At 34.4% G+C, this 13,895-nt stretch overlaps 1 protein-coding gene across 5 annotated transcripts in view; it reads left to right on the top strand.

Annotated features, from left to right (window-relative positions):
- The window catches only part of Arfgef1 (ADP ribosylation factor guanine nucleotide exchange factor 1), a 116,213-nt gene that overhangs the window by 14,922 nt on the left and 87,396 nt on the right, over window positions 1-13,895 (top strand). The window contains exon 1 of one of the 5 annotated variants that reach the window (XM_010611474.3): window positions 7,192-7,226. The exons of the other annotated variants lie outside the window; for them this stretch is intronic. Coding sequence (XP_010609776.1) covers window positions 7,199-7,226 — 28 coding nt within the window. The 5' untranslated portion in view covers window positions 7,192-7,198. Of the gene's footprint in view, window positions 1-7,191; window positions 7,227-13,895 lie in introns of those variants that run through there. 5 annotated transcript variants of the gene reach the window in all.

Here is a 13,895-nt window from a genome sequence, read left to right on the forward strand (position 1 = left end):
TTGCTTTGTTATTAAATTAAAAATTACATTTATGAATATTTATAAAATCATTTTCAGTTTTATATTGTTAAATTGGGTAGTTCTTAATTTAAAATGTACTCTCCCAAATAGTTTCTACCAATTAAGTCTTATTTGAAGTTTTCTATCCTACATTTATAAATAATGTTATCTTTCATTAATAGTAAATAAAAAGCTTTGTTTGATTTTGCTGTACATGCATGCCTTATGCTGTTTTGTACTGTATAATCAAAGGTTTGGTTGACTAAAGTTCTTTTTTGGTGGTACCGGGCCTTGAACTCGGGTCCTTGCGCTTGCGAGGCAGGCCACCGAACCGCTGAGCTAAATCCCTGGCCCCCTACAATTCTTACAATGTGTAAGTTTTGTTGATTTAAAATGTAAAAGTTTTTTTTTTTTAATGTAAAAGATATTTTGAGTAAGATAGTTACTGTTCATTGTCTCTCTAGGAAGTAAATGAGAAAACTAAAACATCTGTATTTGGTTACTAAATGTTTTCAAGAAGTTTGCCTTTTCTTCAGTTCTTTTAATTTTTTAAATTCTTGTTTTTATCCTGAATTTTTCTCTTAAAAATTATCACAATATTTGGATTAGCTTTGTGCTACACAATGGAATAAATACCTGTGCTACCACAATGAAATAAATGCCTTACTTGTGGCAATTAACTTATAAAAGGAGACGTCTCATTGATCTTTCAGTTTTGGAGGTTCAGAGGCATGGTGCCTGCATTAGTTCATTTCTGCTGAAGAGGTGAATGATGGCAACTCATGACAGAAGAGTGTGTAGGAACAAAAGCTTGCATCTCAAGCCAGGAACAAGAGAGAAAGACTGAGGTCTTAAGGGCACACCCCTAGGGACTTAAGTGTCTCCCACTAAGCCTAACCTCCCAAAGGCCTCACCTTCCAACAGCAGCACCCTGCAGACCAAGTCTCAATTATGGATCTTTGGAGGACACTCAAACCAGCATCCAAACCCTAGCAATATTTCGGTTCCTGGTTTTTTTTTGTTTTTTTTTTTTTGAAACAGGTCTTACTGCATCACTCAAAGTGGCCTTGAACTCTTATGCTCTGCCTCTCAAGTACTGGGACTATAGACATATATCACTGCTTCCAGCTTATTACCCCCCTTTTTTAAACCATTCCTTGTATATTTATTACCTCCCGATTATTTTTCTTTCCTTACTCTGTAAATTCTCAAAATCTATTGCATTGATGAATGAGACATCCATCATTCATAAAGACAAATTTTAAAGCAGTTAAGACATTTTAGAAATAAGAGGGTTCCAGGCATGGTGTTTGGAGCGTATAATTCCAGCATTCAAGAGACTGCAGCAGGAGATCATGATTTTGAGGCTAACCTGGGCTACATTGTGAAACCGTGACTCAGAAAACCCAAAAAAGAAAAAAAGGGGTATACAGCTCAGTGGTAGAGCACTTGCTCAGCATTCTCAAGGCCCTGGGTTCAGTCCCCAATGCTAGAGTTGTTGTCATTGTCATCATTGTCATTGTCAGAGGGTAACTTGAAATTTAAATTGACATGCAGTTAACACTTGATGTGACTTTGCAAATGAACACTAAATTGTGGAAATGGAGGAAAATTTAATACTGTAAAAATAAAAAGCTGTCATTAGACCACAGGAAAGAAAAAAAGCTAAAAGAATGAGAAGAGATAGATGTGGAAAATAGAATATAAAGTTATGTGATGTTTATAGAAAAACCTAATGCTACTAACCACCACAGATTTCTTCATGTAGATTCTTGGATCCATATCCAGGTTCTTTTTAGTTATATAGAACCTATATCTTTTCAAATGCTTTCCTGTATATTTCATTTGAATCACAAAACAGTATTGAATTGTAGATGTTCTTATTCTAATGTTTCATATTGATAATGCTTTAGAAATTGATGATCTAAAATTTGTATCTTCCAGTATGACTTGCTCTTATTTATGCATGCATGCATGCATACCGTGTTGAAGACCAAATTCAAATTCTGCATGCTAGACAAGCATTCTGCCACTGAACTGCACCCCTTATTTGATTACAACTTATTTTTTTGAGACAGGATCTTGCTATGTAGTTCAGGCTGGCCTTGAACTCACTGTGTATCCTGGGCTAGCCTCAAACTTGTGGCAGTCCTCCAGCATCAGTCCCCCAAGTGCTGGAATTACAGGCATGCACCTCCACACTTAGCTAGATTACACCTTGTTTAATCCTAATTAAATGAACTTCTGTCTTCATTATCCATTTGGAAATTTCTCAAAAAATATTCTCTTAATTAATTTATTTGCATTTATTATGACCTATTTTAAAATGGAGGTAATCTTTGGAAATATTAAATGTGCATTACTTATATATTGATGATGTTCTTAAATTTCTAGAGAATGCCTTCTTTTCTTAAAAATCTGTTTTAGCTGGGCTTGGAGGCGTGTGCCTGTAAGCCCAGGTACTCAGAAGGCTGAGGAGGTTTGCATGCTTAAGGTCAGTCTGAGTAACTGAGTGAGACCTTTTCTCAAACAAAAACCAAGGCTCGGGATATAACTCTGGTAGTGCAGCCCAGGGTTCATCCCCTAGGATCTCAAAACCGTATAAAATGAGTTTTGCACACTGAGAGAAGAACAAATTTGACTGGAATAATGAGCAAGAAATTAATAACTTTGGAACATTGGACCTTATCAGGCATGACAGGACTTGGATAGACCTGAGACAAGTTCTTTATACAACGTAAGGTTCTAGGTAAGAGGAGCACAATGTTGAGGTGAGAAAGTATCAAAAATAACCTTTTCATTGCACTTACGAACAAAATATTACTTAAAAGGTGTAAACTTTCATTATAACTTGATAGCTTATTTTGTGTTTGTGACATAGAATGTTCATTTGTTTTCAATTAAAAAGGCAAATGAGTGGATTTTGCTACATGTGCATGAAACAGCCTGATGGTTTATATGCTAAATTTTGTTATTGTGAACTCTTAATTTTACTATAGGGTTAAAAACTGATATAAAGACTTAATAGCTTTTGCTGTTATTTAACAAACATTTATTGAATGTCTCCATTGTGTCTTAAAATTGTATTAGATACTAAGAAAGCTAGAGAATAGTCATACATGGTTCTGCCTTTAGGTAGCTTATAGTGTCTTAGAGTGGAAGAGAGAGATTTGCAGTAGATAACATAAGTAATAAATAAATGCTATAGTAGATATATATGAAATTGACAGAAACCCAAATAAAGAATTGGTTAGTTCTTTCCTGGCATCTTACTGGGGTTCGAGTTATGAAATAGCTTTGGAATCAGCCTAGACCAATGATGGCCAGCCTTTTAGAACTTTCAATGAAACTGACAGCCTTCTGTGGCACACATGCCATAGGTTTACTACCACTGTCTTAGAGCTTAGTCTTGGTAGATTGCCAGAAGAGTATGCTATTTAAAGAAACAAAAAAAACCATACAGGCAGAACTGCTTGCATAGAGATGTGAGAAAGCACAGCTGCACTTGGGGAACTTTAGGAAGTTCAGTATGATTTTGGGATATAGTCTGGGGAAGAAAGGAAGGGCCAGATCATTGAAGACCTTTTGTGCCATGCTAAGGAGTTCCAATTTTTTCTTCTAGAGAATAGAGTGTCAAAGGAGTGAAATGATGATGTTGCAGTCCAGAAAATCACTCTCTTGGCATGATGATAGATTGCTGGGATCCAGAACTGTAGGCAGTGAGACCATTACATTAATAAATTCTTGCCATAGCCTCAGTGTAAAAGAGGGTTTGAACCTCGTATTGAATGTAGAAAGACTACATTTCAGCACATCAACAGGAGTTACTGTCTGAGTTGACACAAAATGAGGAAAAGGAAAGCATTTACGATGATTTGAAGTTTCTAATGAAACGATGTTGGGCTCTTGAAACAGTTCATCAAAAGTGGCAGTACAAGAAAATAAGCACATTTGAGTTAAAAGCGTTGAGGAAGAAAAAGGGATTGCTATGTTTAAATTGAGTTCAAGGTCCTTGTGGGATGTGTAAGTAAAGCTGTTTAGTTGCCAGTAGTTTATAACAAAGTTTAGGAGAGTGATCTGAGCTATAGATGCAGGTTTAGATTTTACCAACATATAGTTGAGACACTTTATATCCTTTTGTATGAAAGGAAATGTGTATTAAGTTGCCTGGTAAACTTACTTTCTCATTTAGTGCTTTCAAGAAACATTTAAGTGCCCATTTCTTCCAAACTTTATGCTAAGCATGAGGAATATAAAGATGTAAAATAAAGTCATTTGCTGTTAAGGATAAAATTGAAGGGAATGAACGCAAAAAATAATTTTAATAAGGTAAGTGTTGTGATTGTATTAACCAGAGGAAACTGTAGGAATAGAGAAGTATAATTACCTTGGTCTGAAAGTATAGAATATTTCTTGGAGGTTAACAGCTTGTTATTTCAGAAGATGCATATTTTATGTGAGAAAAGTATTCTGGGAAATGGGGAGAATCTATGTTAGGCATGCTATGTTTAGATCATCCATGGAGCTTCTTAAAAATACAACCAACTTCATTGCAGTACTGGGAATCCTGACTCAATGATTTTGGAAATGGGCCTGGGCATTTTAATTTTTCTCTTCAATTTTGTTGTTTTATAGGGCCATACTGTAAATTTGGGCTTTAGGGGGTGTGTACAATTCCATGATTTTTATATACAGGAAGATTTGTGTAACCTTTGTCATAATCAGGGTACAGAATAGTTCTAACAACCCTTATAACCTATTGTGTTTTTGTGTCTTTGTAGTCATACCTCTTTTCACATAATATCTTCTCATGTTTATTTCCCATGTGTATATTCTCTTTGGAGAATGTCTCTGAGTCTTTTACTTATTTTAGAATTTGGTCATTTGGTTTGTATTAAATTCTAAGAGTTCTTAAAAGTATGTAGTATGTATGAAAACCCTTTGTCAGGTGATTTGCAAATATTTTCTGTAAGTCCCCTTCACAAAGCAGAAGGTTTTAATCTTGATAGTCTTTTTTTTTTTTCCCCCTGTATGAAACATGCTTCTGATGTTTATCTAGAACTCTTTCCTCAGTCCAGCCTCGGAATTTCTCCTCTCTTTTCTCCTGTAAGTTTCATAGTTTTTAGTTTTTCACTTGACATTTAGATCTGTGATCCACTTGAGTTAAATTTTATATGAAGTTGGGGTTTTAGGTTAAGACTTCTTGTTACACATTGACATTTCCTACCAACATTGTTTAAAAGGTTATCCATTTGCCATCTATTTGTCTTTGCACTTGTCTAAAATCCATCAGCTATATTTCTGTGGGTCCAAATCTGAACTTTCTTCTATTGGTCTTTCTCCATTGCCATATTGTTTTGAATATTGTAATTTGGGGTTTTTTTTCTTTTTCTTTACTTTGAGCTTTAAATTTTTATCAGTACATGTTGGTAGTACATAATGACTACACACATTGTGCATTGTTGGTGCATGTGCATGACACATCTTAATTCTTTTTACTTCCCCCCCCCTTTCCACCTCCTTTCATCTATTGGTCCCTATCTCATTTGTAAAATATCATAATTTTCAAGTCTTAAAATTAGCTATAGCAAATACTTACGTTACTATTCTTCCTTAGAATTGTTTTGTCTTTTAATTATGTGGCTTTTCTTCTTGTAAATTTTAAAATCTGGTTATCAGTATGCAGAAAATTGTACCAAGAGTTTGATTTTAATATATATGTAGAAAATTTTGAGGAGAATTGACATCTTTGCTGCTTTGAAGTTTTCCAAAATATGAAAATGGTTTATTTCTCCTATTCATTAGTTCTCTGATTTCTTTCATTAGCATTTCTTTCTGTGTATATTCTATACATGTTTTCTTAAGTATAGTTAAAATTTCATTTTTGGAGGAACTATAATAGTATTGTTTTTCAGCTTTTGGTTTCCAATTATTCATTTGTAACATGCAGAAATGTGATTTTTGTGTGTTGTAATCTTGATAAATTCACTTAAAAGCTCTAAGAGATTGTTTTCTTCATATTTGGGGCAAGGGTTTACATAAAATGATCATGTTGTCTGTAAGAATATTTCTTCCTTCTTAGTCTGTGTGTCCCATTCCCACCATGCCACCCTGTTCGCTACACAGTTGAGTATAGTAAACATTTCTTTCTGTTCATATTTTAGGGGACTGTGTTTGGTTGTTCATCAAATTTGCTATTGGCTGTTGCTTTTTTGGGTATCTATTCTTTATCAATTGAGGCACTTCTATTTGGCAGTCCACCTTTATTATCAAAATTATATTGGTGTTATAAAAGGAGTTGAACCTTTTTTACAATATATAGAACTGGTATTAATTATTTTCTGAACATTTGGTATAATTCTCCAGTGAAACAATCTGGTCTAGGAGATTTCAGGTTTAATAGTTCTTAAACTAAATTCAGTGATTTTTAATAGCTACAGAGCTATTCACATTATTTATTTCGTATGTGAGAATTGGTCCATTCATTACAGTTCACTGTTTTTTGGTGTGGATACTGGGGATCAAACTCAGGCCCCTTGTGCTTGCAAGGCAGGCGGTGAAACCACTGAGCTAAATCCCTGGCCCTTACAGTTGACACACTGATGGATGATACATAGAGAGTTGTTTGCACCTAGTCTCTTTAATGTCTTCCGGATGTGAAATGAAATCCTGTTTCATTCTTGATAATGACTATTTTGTTTTGTTGTTGTTGTCATTAGAATTTTTCAATTTCATTGATTTTTTTTCCTATATTTTCTGTTTCTTTGGTTTTGGCTCTTCTGTTAACTCCTGCTTGGTTTGTAGTTATTTTCCACTTTCCCCCTGCTTTTTTAAGGTGAGAAGTTTAGATTTGAGATTGTTCTTGTTTTCTAATGAAACATTTAGTGGTAGAAGTTTCTCCGCATGCTTTAGCTATCTCCCACAAATTTGTTACATTTGCATTTTTATTCCACTCCCCCATTGATTTCCTCCTAACTCATGGGTTATTAAGAAGTATGTTTAATTTCCACGTTTGGAAATTTTAGAAATTTTACTGTTATTTATCTTGGCTCCTGGTCAGAGAACTTACTTTGTAAGATCTCAGTTCTTTTAAGTTGTTGAAGTTTGTTTTATGGGCTAATGTTTGGATTATCTTGGTAAAAGATCCACAAAGAGTATTACTGTTTTAACTTCCCTGAAGGTTTTGCAGAATTCAGCAATGAGTCCATCGGTCCTGGGCTTTTTTGGTAGGTTTTTTATTCCTACTTCAATTACATTATTTGTTATTGGGTTATTCAGCGTTTTAATGTCCTGTTGATTCAATTTTGGTAATTTGTGGCTGTCTAGGAATCTGTTTCGTCAAGATTCTCCAGTTTGTTGAAGTACAGTTTCTCATAGTAATTGCTAACAATCTTCTGGATTTCAGTGATGTCTGTTGTGATTTCACCTTTTTCATTTCTAATTGCTTTGATGTCTTTTCTCTGCTCCTGGTAAGTTTGGCAAAGGGTTTATCTTTTTTTTATTATTCTTTCCATAAAACAGATCTTTGATTCATTTATGCTTAGTATTGTTTTTTTAGCATTAATTAATTTTCACTCTATTCTTTTTTATTTCCCTCCTTAAACTAGGTTTGGGTTTGAACTATTGTTTTTCAGGTATCTAAGATTCACTATTAGGGTATTTATTTGAGTTCACTCTTTTTCTAATGTAAGAACTGACTACAGTAAAATTTCTCCTTAGGATTGTTTTCATTGTGTTCCACAGGTTCTAGTGTGTTGTATGATTCCAGTAATTGTTTAATTTCTTCCTTGATTTCTTTTGTGACCTATTGAGTATTTGAGGAGTGTGTCATTAAGTTTTCAAGTATCTGTATAAATTTTTTGTGGTTTTTCTTTGTGATTGATTTCCAGTATCAGTGCACAATGATCTGTTAACATACATGGAGAGATTTCTATTCTTTTGTATTTAAGTAGGCTTTACAGACTAGTGTGAAGACCTTTGGAGAAAGCTCCATCTACTGTTGAGAAGAATTATATTCTATTGTAGTAGGGTAGAACACTCTATAGATAAATCTATGTAGTCCATTTGTTTGAAGGTGTGGTTCAACTCTGATCTTTTTTTGTTGATTTTTAGTTTAGTTGATCTGTCTCTGCAATAGCCAGATATTAAGGGTCACCCATTATGATTGTCTTGTTTATTTGATCTTTCATGCTTAGCAGTGTTTTATGAATGTAGGTACTCCAATATTTGGTAGATGTGTATTTACAATCACTACTTCTTCCTATCAAATTGTTCCATAAATAATATGTAATGACCTTCCTTGCTTCTTTTGATCAGTTTTAGATTGAAGTTTACTTCATTTGAAAATAGAATTGCTACCCCTGCTGCTTACAGAGTCCTGGGGCATATTGTTTTCCAGCCTTTGATTTTCAGTCTGTGGATTTCTTTTTGGATTAGATGTTTCTTTTGAATGCGATAGACTGTTGGGCTCAGTTTTATTATCTAGTCTGCCAATCTGTGTCTGGTTATTGAAGAGTTGAAGCCATTTACATTGAGAGTTGTTACAGAAAGGTATTGATATTCCTGTCATTATGTTCTTTTCCTGTGGATGACTCTTTTATTTTTCCCTTTTTGTTTAAGTACTTGCTTTGGTAGATGTAGTCATTCCGTCTGATTTTTTTGGCTTCATTGGCTTTGTTCTCTGTCTGGGATATTCTGGAATATTTTTTTAGAATGCTGCTTTGGTGTTGATGTATTTGTTAAGATATTCTTTGTCATGGAATGTTTTTATTTCTCCATCAGTTTTGAAAGCTGGTTTGGTGGGATATATTAAAAATTCTTTGTTTTTAGGGCTGGAAGCATTTCTCTCCAAGCTCTTCTGGCCTTTAAAGTTTGTGTTGAGAAATCTGCTGCTGCAGCCCTGATGGCTTTACCTTTGTAATACATACATGATTTTTTGCTTTTCTCTGACAGCTTATGATTCTTTTTGTGGGAGATTTGGGATTTTGACCATGCTGTGTTTTGGTGAGCTTCTACAGTGGTATCTTGGTTCATCAACGCAAATGGTTTGGTTCTCAGACAAAATTTGTGCTTCCATTCACAAACTCCACATTGGGTGACAAATGTAACCACAGCCATCTTTCCCACACAAACACAAATATGGCCATTTTCCCCAAAATTGCAAAACAAGTTTAAGTTTGTGAATTGAATTACCACTGTATTTTCATTTTAGTTAATTGAAGCCTTGCTTATTATATGTTGAATCTTTTGTCAAACTTGAGAAGTTTTCTCTTGTTAAACAGAAGCATTTTTTATTCTGCTAACATTTTTTTATTCCATGTGTGCTGTCTTCTAATTTTCAGTTTTCTGATTTTTCCTTTAGCCTTTAACTAGTTAGCTAGTTGTCTTAGCATCATCTAGTAGCTGTTGGATGAATTTTTCTTGCTTGCATAATTTTTAAATATTTTGAGAAATTTGTTGTGACTTTCTGTTTTGTTCTTGATTTCAGAAACTTTCTTTTCACATTGGTCATTTCTGCAATTTACAAATTCTGTACAATGTTTAATTTCTGGCCTCTGGCACCTTTTCATGGAGCTGATGTCTTTGGTGAACTTGCCATTCATATTTTGAACTGTTTTGTCAGCTCTTCCAGTTTTTCATTTGTTTTTCCCATATCTACATTGGTCAATTTATATGTTCCATCATCTTTTAGGTCATGTCCTTTTTGATCTTGTTGAGTTTCTATAGCTATTGTTCTTCAATCATTTCATATAGCTTTGCCAACTGATGTTTACTTTCTCTTCATCAGTACCCTTAGATCTACTTTGAGAGAGTTGGGAGTCTTTGGTAACTCACACACACACACACACACACACACACACACACACACACGGGTTTGGAAAGTTGAGGTTAGAGTGAGATTTTATTGTTGATATGAGGATCTCTTTATTTAGATTCTGTTTTCCAGTGATAGATTTGTGCTTGTATTTGTCTAGGGATATTATTTACACCACTACAAGTTTTTCAGTTTAATTAGGTTTTACCCTGTCACTATATTTTACGGAGAGAATTTCTGCTGGTTATAACATTGTCAGCAGAACCAAGTATATGTCAATTATAAATATTAAAACTTGGTTTTGATTATTTTGATGCTTCTTATGAATTATATTGTCCTGGGATATGTAAGATGTGAGAATATGGAGAGGAAGAGTAAAGGGAAGTGGGAATATTAATGGGAAGAGATAGATTAATAGATTTTTTTAAAAAAATACGAAGTCAGACTCCGTTGGAGTTACTTTATACCTGGGCTAAAGGGCTGGCATAGAGGGGGTTTGGGAGAATATTTGTGTAGTCAAGAGGGTGTGCAGAGATGGTTGGAGTTATATTTAGAGATTGAGGAAGGTTGTGAGTTTGCTGACACCTGTTAGTATGTTTGTTGATAATTTTTATTCTTCTAAGCCTAATTTTGTTAAGGATTACCCTAATATACTCTTAAATGATACTGTGCAATTTAAAACATTGATTAATTCTTATTCTTCAGTGCATTTTATGGTCTGTTGGTATGTTTATGCCATTAATAGATGGAAAGGAGTGGAAAGGCAAGAAGTTGAAATAGGGGTAAAGAAGGACTAAGTAAGGCTGGCAGAGAGTTGGGTAGGAGGGAAGAGACATTAAGAGAGGGAGCAGTTCAAAGTGGAAGCCCTTGAAACTTAAATTATTATAATTGTCCAATACCAAAAAGGGAGAACCAAAAAAAGAAGAGTAAGAAAAATGAATACAGAATAGAAAAACAAAAACAGACAACAAATTAACAAGGTTACAATAACTACAGTTGCCAAGCAACAATAGAAATAATAAAAACCGGCACACAGATTGTTAGAGCAATGACCTAGATCTTCCCCATAGCTCCCTCTTTGCTGGTGTTATTGTGTGTCCTCATTTCAAGCCCTGGTCATGCCCTCTGCAAACCTCTGGATCCACTTATCTTAGTTGATTTTAAGGGTAAAAATTGTGAACTTCTCTATGTCTTCTTTTCTCTAATTTTCTTGCCTTTTATAGGGCCCAAAAAAGCTGTTATCACAGTTGTTTGTCACTCTTGTCTGTTTCACCTTTGCTGGAGGAACCACAAGAGGGCACTCTGTCTCTTGGCTCCCAGTAGTTGCCTGACTTGTTTTCTGATTTTGTCAAACTGGCTTTAACTTCCTTTTGTCTTTCTTAGCTAGACATTGTTGGGTACCTTTTCCCCCATGGCAGATTGTTGACAATAATGGGCATGGCATGTATTGCACTCCTGTTGTGTGTAGGAGAAATAGGTGGCTTATTATTGTTATTAAAATTGCCTGTGTTAGTGAAACCTGTCTCTCTTGTGTTCTGCCTTTTGAAGGCTCTGGGGATAGGAGTGATGATATATGGCAAAGAAATTTTACCCCATTCTCTTTTTAGCTTCTTTGAGTCGTTGGGTTGGTGTTATCTGACTTCACCATGCCTGACAGAGAAAATAACTTGATTGTAGGTTTATTTAATACTCTAGACTGTCACTGATGGGCTGACATGCTGCCTCCCTCAGCCTGACTCTTTCCCAAGATGGCATCGGTGCTAGGTCTAGGGAATTGTGGACCATTTTCCCTTTTCCACCCTTTAAACTGGATTTCAGTCCAGCTGGGTGGTCTTTTCATTTATCATCCTATATCTGACTTTATTTTTTGCCCCTGCTTTTCTTCAGCACTGAATTGGAGGTACTCACTGTTGTTACCAGTAACCCCATTTTTCCATGATGAATCATCTTTTGTCTGTTCTATTAGTCATGAGAAAGATGTTGAAGTCTTTAGCTATAATAGCAGATTTTGTTTTAGTTTTACATTTCAGCATTATGTATTTTGTTCTTTTTGTTTAATGCATACATATTTAGGATTGCTGTGTTCTTGATGTATTGACCCTTTTATCCTTATGAAATAGCTTTTGTTTTATTATTTTGTTGTGGTGTCCAATTCTATTTTTATATGACATCAATAGTGTATATCCATTTTTGCTATCTGTTGCTATCAGTTTTCATCTGCTTTGACATATATATATATATCATTATACTGTGTTTGAAATTGGTTTCATTTAGATAACATAAACAATAGTCTGCCCTTACCGAGGGTTTTGCTTTTCAGTTTTAGTTATCATTAGTCAACTACAGCCCAAAAATGTTAAGTGAAAAATTCCAGAAATAATTTTTAAGTTTTAAGTCTTGCACCTCCAGCTTCATCCCATTGGGAACAGTTACCATCCTTATGTTCAGTTCAGTGGTAGAGCACTTGCCTACCATGCATGGAGCCCTTTGTTCAAAAGCTAGCAACACATACACATGCACGCTTGTTCTGTGCCTTATCAACAGTGTTGACTTGGGTCAGTGTAACTTAAAGGAATGAAACTTAATGTCCTTTCAAAGCATTTTTAAAATCTGTTCTTTTTATGCTAATTCACAATGACCCATTTATTTGGTTTTAATTTTATATATTGTAGTACTTGTATTTCTAAGAGGTTAGTTAAAATTTTTATTAAAAATAATTCTGAAGGGATAGGGCTAATGATGTCTAGAAAGAAAGTAATTCCTGAAATAATTCCAGTACTAAAATTGAGAGGTTTTTTGGGATAAGGACTATTGTTATGAAGTTAAAAATCCTAAATATCACAGTATCACTGATAAAAGCAAGCCTCTGAATTTTATCTTATTATGGCTCAAAATGATAATTTATCATATCCAGTATTATTTGCATTATGTAGTTTTTATAGAGCATTGTTTGAATGATTTAACTGGTTGTGTCAACTTTCTGTTACTATAACAAAGTACCTAAAACAATTAACTTGTAAAGAGAAAAGATTTCTTTTGGCTCACAGTTTTGGAAGTCCCACCCATGAATGATTGGCCCCTTTGTTTTGGGTCTGTGGCAAGCACATAGCAGAGTAAAACTGCTCATCTCTTGGCCAAGAAAGAGTTGAGAACAGGGCCAGGTTCACATTATTACTTACTAGGGTATGCCTCAAATGACCTAAAGATGTCACACTAGGCTCCCATCTTAAATATTTCTGCCAAGCCTTTATCATGTTTTTGGGGGGACACACAGCATCCTGACTACAGCAGTAGTCTACTTTATTTCTGACTTATGGGAAAGTTTTTTACATTTAAGCATTATGCGGTTTTTATTTTGAGTATGCATCTTCTTAATTTGATGATTTTTTTATTGCTTCTGGTGTTTCTTTTTTTAAGTAATGGACAGTTTATTTCTCTGTTCTACTATTAAGAGCCAGTCTGAAGTGAACTGTTTTCAAGCTCTAAGTCATTAAATTTGTTCCATATCTCTGGAAAAGATGGCCGCATTTGTGTTCTAGAAGCATGTGTTTCCAAACCAAATTGTTTACAAACAAAAGTGTTTATGAACTGAGGTACCACTGTAGTAGGAATAATTGTGATTGTTGTGTCACCTTAAAAAATTTTGTCAAAACATTAAAGGCTTATACTGTGGATTATAGATGGTAAGCGAAATTATGAAAAGTGGTAAGATTACTGTTTAGTATACTGTAATTTAAAACATGAAAACATTGAATTTTTCTCATAAGAAATTATAAAATGTAGTTTCAATAGTACTTGCCTCCTTGTCATGTAAATTATAGTACAGAGAAGGGGAAGGAGAGAGAGAGAGAAACACAAACACTGAAGAGAGTGAGTGGAGATACTTGTGATACTATATGAATTAACAGAAACATTACATTCTATATAACTTGTGTTGGATGTATTTTATTAGAATATTTAAACATGAGCATTTTTTTAAAAAACATGGAATCGTACAGTAAAGGATTTATAGTTCTGTACTACAGAACTATCGGGTTTATAAGGCTATTGTAGAATCATTTGAATTCTGTTTAGAACACTG

The sequence above is a fragment of the Fukomys damarensis genome, unplaced genomic scaffold (assembly GCF_012274545.1).
Source record: "Fukomys damarensis isolate Sample0158 unplaced genomic scaffold, DMR_v1.0_HiC HiC_scaffold_5, whole genome shotgun sequence".
Classification (NCBI taxonomy): domain Eukaryota; kingdom Metazoa; phylum Chordata; class Mammalia; order Rodentia; family Bathyergidae; genus Fukomys; species Fukomys damarensis.